This window comes from Siphateles boraxobius, unplaced genomic scaffold (assembly GCF_051911475.1).
Source record: "Siphateles boraxobius isolate OS27281-9 unplaced genomic scaffold, OSU_SipBor_1 73, whole genome shotgun sequence".
NCBI lineage: Eukaryota > Metazoa > Chordata > Actinopteri > Cypriniformes > Leuciscidae > Siphateles > Siphateles boraxobius.
In genome coordinates, this window is record NW_027509201.1 from 50001 (window position 1) to 57500 (window position 7500).

Consider the following 7500-nt stretch of genomic DNA (forward strand, 5'->3'; position numbering starts at 1 on the left):
TTAAGTAAGTTCTTTATACACCACTGAACACATAGTTATGGATGTCATTTGCATTTCTGTTAATAGATACTCAAAATTTTTACACATTGCACCTTTAATCATCAAATCATCATATTATAGTGATTTCTGAAGGATCATGTGACACTGAAGACTGGAGTAATGATGCTGAAAATTCAGCTTTGATCACAGGAATAAATTACACTTTACTGTATATTCACATAGAAAACAGATGTTTTACATTCTAATAATATTTCACAATTTTTACTGCATTTTGATGCAATATTTTTACTGTATTTTCTTTCAAAAACATTAAAACACCTCAATTATTCCACACTTTTAGCAGTGTGTGTGAGTGTGTGTTTATGTATTTGTGTGCATGTGCATGTGTGTTTGACTTTTACTGTTATGCTGGTAATATAATTTCTAATGATGCATTGTGTGTTAAATTAGAAAATGTTTTAACCCCATTGCACTGCACGTGTCTCTATATCATGCATGCATGCGATCAATCACTCAATATTTCCTCAGGAGAATGTTTCTCTGGCTGATATTTTGTGTCTGAGGGACAGCGGTCTGTCGGAGCAGGAGCTGTGGGCAGTGTGTGTGGAGTGTGTGTGTTCTCTACAGAGCATCGCTCTCTCTCCGCTCTTCCACACACTCTGCATAACGCCCGACACACTGGCCTTCAACGCTCACGGAAACGTGTGTTTCATGGATCAGCTCAGCGGTGAGTCATCAGCTTCGTGACTCAAACACACTCTCACAGCGTTTGCCTGGATTTATTGAAAATAGTGCTTTTGTTTGCTTTTGATTGCGTTTGTCTTCATAAAGAAACTTTAACCATATAATTATGGGTAACCATGTAATTTACTGTAAAAAAAACAGTAAAATGACTTTCCCATGAGTTAACTGTAATTTTACTGTAAAAAATACTGTCAAATGTATGGTTTTGGCAAGTAAAAACTATGAATTTCCATATCATTTACTGTGAAAAACAGTAAAAGGACTTGCTCTGCTAACAAATACGGCTCATTTGCTAGTTAATGTTAATTAATGCCTTAACTAATTATCAGGAAAGTTAACTGTAATTTTACTGTAAAATACTGTTATATGGTTTTGACAAGTAAAAACTATGGATAACCATATAATTTACTGTAAAAAACGGTAAAATGACTTTTCCTGTGAAAAAATGTACTGCGCATTGCTAGTTTATGTTAATTAATGCCTTAACTAATTATTGGAAACTTTTTTTATGCACATCTCTACAAATGGATGGCTTTGACAGACATGTCTTCATAAAGCTGGGAGAGTGTGATTTTATTCATGTGCATCTCACATGTGTTGGAGTGTTTCAGTCGGATAATGGGGGAATTCATTTGCATAATTATTAACAGATACGACACCCTCCCACGAGTGTGCAATTTGTGCCATAAAGCATTAATGTGCATTTTGTGATCTCTGAGATAAACATTTGAAAATTAACTCTAGAAAGTCAGGATCATGTTAAGATAAAACCGGTACAGAGTAAAAAAAAATTACTCAAAATGCTTCAGTAAAAATGCTATTAAACTGTTACTTTAACATAAATGTAAATGTTTTAACATTGCATTATATGTAATTATGTAACACTTTACAATATGGTTCCATTTGTTAACATTATTTAAATACATTAGTTAACCTGAACTGACTATAAAAATTCTTCCACTGCATTTATTATTCTGGTTCATGTTAATTTTGCTAATTCTTATTAATAATACACCTGAGCTAACATTAACCAACATTGAACGGTTGTATTTTTTAACTAACTATAACTTTGCTTAACTAAGAATCATAAATACTGTAACAAATGTATATCTCATTGTTAGTTAATGCATTAACTAATAGGAGCTTATTGTAAAGTGATACCTGTAATTTTACTAAAAATACTCTCAAATGTATGGTTTTGACAGGTAATAACTATGAATTACCATATCATTTACTTTGAAAAACAGTAAAAGGACTTTCACGGCAAACAAATGTACAAATTAATGCCTTAACTAATTATTGGGACCTTAGTGTAAAAAGTTAAATGTAATTTTTCTGTAAAATACTGTTAAATGTACAATAAAACTATGAATTATCATATAATTTACTGTGAAAAACAGAAAAAGGATTTTTCCTGCGAACAAATGAACTGATAGTTAAATTTTAATTAATGCCTTAACCAATTATTGGGACCTTAGTGAAAAAAGTTAACTGTAATTTTACTGTAAAAATACAGTTAAATTTATGTTTTTTGCAAGTAAAAACTATGAATTACAGTATAATTTACTGTGAAAAACAGACAATTCCCCATGTGACAAATAACATTTGATTATGTTTTATATGGTTTTGTTTCTTTCTTTTTTTATCAGATTAGGGTGTTTTGTGTTACATCTTGTAAAATACAGTAGTCAACATTTGAAGTAGATCAAAAAAGTGCATGTATTGTGAAGTCTCATGTAAAATTCATGTATATCTTTGATGAACGGTTTTGATCCACTTTAAATGTTGACTACTGTACAAATGAAGGTACAGATGAGAACTACATACAAACTAGCAATGGTTTTGTCCTCTAGTCTCGTTAGCAGCCCATTTCATACACCGAATGTCATTCTCAAAGGCCACAGCGTATACTTTCTAAATATACCGGTGAGTTTCTCTGCCGAGTATTTTCTGGAGGATCTGAGATGTTGAGGAGGAGAAAGCCTGACCTATTTAACAGAAGTGTCTGGAGGAGAGCGTCTCTTCTCAACGTGCCCTAGTTAGACAGCGAGAGTTAGAAAAGCTCCTCTGAGGACTTACACACTTATTCACAGAGAGAACGACACTCTCTCTTATTGAGGAAGAGAATATAATTACACATCACAGCCGGAGCTTTTATACTGTGGGTTTTTGTCATAGTTCTGCGCATTTCGGACCCATAGTTATTATGACTTCTCTTTTTGAGATGGTTTTATTGATTAAGTGATTTATAACTATTATTAGCACTCCTAAAATCAGATCACACACCTAATGCTGAATGTGTGTCGTCATGTGGCGTCTCTGAATGTAAAAGGTCTGCAAAGTTTCAAAGTGCAGATCAATAAAGTTATTGTGTCCTAAAAGAAAGAAGCGATTCTGAACTGCAGTAACGACTTGTCAGTAATTCCAGTCTCACTTCCTACACGAAACTATGTAGGTTTGTAACTAATTTGCATAATGTCAGCCCATTGGCTGGCTCCTTTGCCCCGCCCTCAAACACTGAGACTGGAAGAGTTTGTTTCGTGTTGTTCGTGTCGAAACAAAGCAAATCCACTTTGATGAGATTGATACGGTAAAACCCATGCCATCATTACTGTTCGTATCACTGTGATCAAGAGCTGAGATTCAGATATGATAATGAGTGTTTGGTTTCCGACCAATCACAGCAGAGCAGCTCTCAGAGAGGCGGAGCTTAGAGAGACTGAATCTACAAACGATGCGTTTCAGACACTGAGAGAAAGAGCTGATGCTGCAGTGGAGATTATGAGGAAATTAAAGTGTTTTTGACATTGGATGCGTGTGAACCTGTTGAAGGAGACGCCAAAACAACATTAGGAACCTTTAAAATATCATATAGCTGCTCTTTACATGATTACATTTTAGTGATCAGGTGTACCATTCTTTACCTGGTGAATTCAATTGTTAATTTTCAAGCTTGTGCTTTCTAGGGATCGAACCCTTGGCTTTGGTGCTGCTAGCTCCCAGTTTTTTCATACGTGGCTTTTGCATTGACGAGCGCCACTCGCATTGGAAGTGTAAAAATGTATGATTTCTCTCGTGTTATGTGCCTTTTCTCAGATGATCCTGACGGATGTTTTGTTCCTCCAGAGTTGGATAAGACTGGAAACACGTTTGAGGTGAGCTTAAACTCTATTATTTTACAAGGTCAGAAACAATTTTTGCTAAATCGACAGAGCATGTCTCATTTAGAAAACCTCCCAAAACTCAATACAAATAGAAAGCAATACAAGCAGTTATGTGTGTTTATGACCTGCTGTGAGAGGATTGTGATGCTGCGATCATGAGGTTTCAGTGCATCTCTTCTTCTGTAGCATTATCACTTTACTTGATACACACACACACGTTTCATTTCTCTCAAAAATTACCAAAAACATGCCGTCAAGCTTTTAGGATATATAACAGCGTAATATGGAGTAATAATAAAAGAAACTGTAGTTGTAAAAACTGAATAAAAAATTATAATAATTTGTTGCCTCTTCATGACATAATTTAAATAATTTTTTCATTTTAATTTTATACTTCTTTTTTTACGCTTTATATATGCTTAATCTTTGTCAGATGGAGGCCAGCCTTCTTTTTTCCCCGTAACTGTAGCGAGGTTAGATGTTACGGGAACGAGGAGGTGGGAACCGGCGAACATCAACAAACTTTGATATCAAATATAAAACAAATACACAATGAAAGTAAAAGACAGCAGCCCCTCACAGACGACTGGTGTCACACATAACAAACACAACACAAGTCCAGGCCTGTTCCTCTCTCTCTCTCCACTGTCGTCGCTCCTCCTTTTATGCTTCCGCTCCTCCGTGAGAGATACGAGATACAGGAGTCGCTCATCAGTAATCACGCCACCGGCCTCGTCCTGCTCGCCACAGTAACATCATTTTAATAATAATTAATTTTTTTGCATGGTCTTAACATCATTTTGTAAATTTTATTTTATTCTTCATTTTTATACTTCATATACACTTTTTTTCAGATAGGGATCATTCTTTTTTGGCATGTTCAGAACATAATTTTAATAATATATATTTTTTGCAGGGTCATAACATTTTAATAATTTTGTCATTTTATACTTAATTTTATACTTCATATACACTTAATTTTTTCAGATGGAGACTAGTCTTTTTTTCTTTTTGCATTTTCATAACATCATTTTAATAATTTTGGAATGTTGATTTTACTTCATATATTTTTCAGATGGAGGCCATTTATTACTATATTTGTTTGCATTTTCAGAACATCGTTCATTTTCATAATATTTTTCTTTGCATCTTCATAACAATGTTAATAATATTTTTTCAGGTTCATAGCATCATTTTAATAATTTTGTCATTTTAATTTTATACTTTATTTTTATACTTCATATACACTTAATTTTTTATTTTATTTTTTGCATTTTTTTGCATTTTCATAACAATTTTCTTAATATTTTTTGCAGGTTTATATTATAATTTTATTTTCATTTTAATTATACACTTCTTTTTATGTGCATATTCATAACATTTTAATAATTTTGCAATTTTAACATTATACTTACATTTTAGAGTGAAAAACTTGTGTTTTATTTAATCAACTAATAAACAAAATAAAACTAAATAAATTTGCCTTTTCTTTTGTAAACAAAAAGACTCACAATGCATGCGATGATCCATTACAACTTCATATTACAGATTTCATCCAGTGATAGATCAGGTTTGGGGTTTATAGTTTGTATATTAGATAATCCCTTAGATATGTTTAAGGAGTAAGATTTAATTAGCATGGCTCTCTGTTCTCCAGGGTCACATGTTCTCATTAGGCTCCACCCTCTGTGCCGCGCTGGATCCCGTCACGGATCAGGATCAGGATCAGGATCTGAGTGAAGAGAGCAAGTGTTTGCTGAAGCAGATGCAGCGAGAGAAACCTGAGGATCGGCCGACACTCCAGGTTCATCAGTCTTGTGAAGTTACATAAGTTTACATAGGAGTCTAAAAGTCTGCTATTATTTTTACATCAACAGTTGTGGGACATCAGCGGCTTTAGAGTAGACGGTTGCATGATGACCAATAAAGTAATGCCTGATTAATGAGAAAAAAAACTGACATAATTTTAATAAACATATTTGTATGCTCATAATATAATTTTAAACATATCTGTTTAAATAATAATTTTAATAAAAAAATAAAATAAAATAAAAAGTAAAGTATGAGACTACTAGTGAAAATACTTCTGCTTTTATTTTTTACATTAACAGCATACCAATTTGATGGATATCGGCTTAAAAGGGTGCAAATTAAAATATAATTTTTATAATTTCTTTTGCATGTTAATAACAATTTTAATAATTTTGTCATTTACAACAAAAATAAGTCTGTCTTTTTTAAAGTAACATATTATTGTTATATTAATGATTGCAACATAAACATGGACAAACAAGCACTGGGTTTGATGTGAACAAATCGGTAGCACTTTGTTTTACAGTCCTGTTTCGCATGAACATACTGTGTACTTATTATAGTAATGACACTAACTAGGTACTAACCCTGAACCTACCTCTAAACCTTAACTTAACCCATGTAGTTACCTTACACTACTCATTACTTTTGTGGTAAGAACACTGTAAGTACATTGAAAGTGCACGTACTGTAAAATGAAGTGTTACCAGGGACGTGCACAGGAATTATGAGGGGCAGTTGCTCTGACCTGAAAAAAGGGCTTCCTGTACATTCAGTTGTGCTTCTTGCTCGTATTCAGTTCTGATGGTAGGCTACGGGCAACTACGCATGATTTGTAGTATGATTGCGTAAAGGGAACAGGAATTCCGGTAGGGAACAGAATCGACTGCTAAACCCAGGGCCGATCCTGAACTCCCCCTGGGGCCCTAAGCAAAAGGGGCCCTCTACCTGACCTGTGACGCCGTGAGCTATGTAAACCATTTGCCATTGCCACACAATCACACCTGACACTTCAGTGCTCCCAATACAATCCTCCCTCCTTGAAACAAAACAGTCAAAGAATAAGTACAACAATATAGAACAGAATGAGGTTCAAACAAACAATATTTTTTGAATAGAGTAATTTCTATAGAATGTTAACATAACAAGTGAATATTAACGTAAACATAAATAAGAAGAAAATAATAAATTATAACCCTGAGCTTTGGCTTTTGGGATTAACTTTGGTTCTCTCTACAGCCTGGGTATTTTCGGCATCAGTATGATTTTTTTTATTTATTATTATGCATGTTGAAGCAATTCTTGATTTATGGTTATTATTTACTGAGGGATGTGCATCCATATTGACCAGTATGTCCAGCTAATCAACATTTTAAATTCAATATAGCCTATAAATCAATAGTCAATCAATGTCAAATTGTCAATACATTGCTTTCTATCTTGCATAATTAGTGCAGTTGTTTAGAGTTTTTAACTACACTGAGACTAGATAATCAGTTTCTTGTTTTATAAATGTGACTTTGATTGGGAGTGCCATCATTCACGTGCATGTATTGTACAGTATGTCTGGTCTCCACATATTTCTGCGTGAAAAATGCGAGTTTCATTTCGTGCACGCGCATATGAACGCACGATAACACACGCGACGCGGTTATGTTTTCCGAGCTGCAGTAAACAAACACCGTTGCACTTTGTCGTTTATCAAAAACAAACGTAATATTTTTTTTTTATTTTACTCTCACTTTTGTCAGGCACAAAGTGATGCAAGAGATGCACTGCC

General features: G+C 33.9%; 1 protein-coding gene across 1 annotated transcript in view; it reads left to right on the plus strand.

Moving 5' to 3' along the window:
* The window catches only part of kndc1 (kinase non-catalytic C-lobe domain containing 1), a 66206-nt gene that overhangs the window by 4722 nt on the left and 53984 nt on the right, over window positions 1-7500 (plus strand). Inside the window, exons 2-4 of the mRNA XM_077217514.1 lie at window positions 529-727; window positions 3841-3899; window positions 5566-5712. Coding sequence (XP_077073629.1) covers window positions 529-727; window positions 3841-3899; window positions 5566-5712 — 405 coding nt within the window. The remainder of the gene's footprint in view (window positions 1-528; window positions 728-3840; window positions 3900-5565; window positions 5713-7500) is intronic.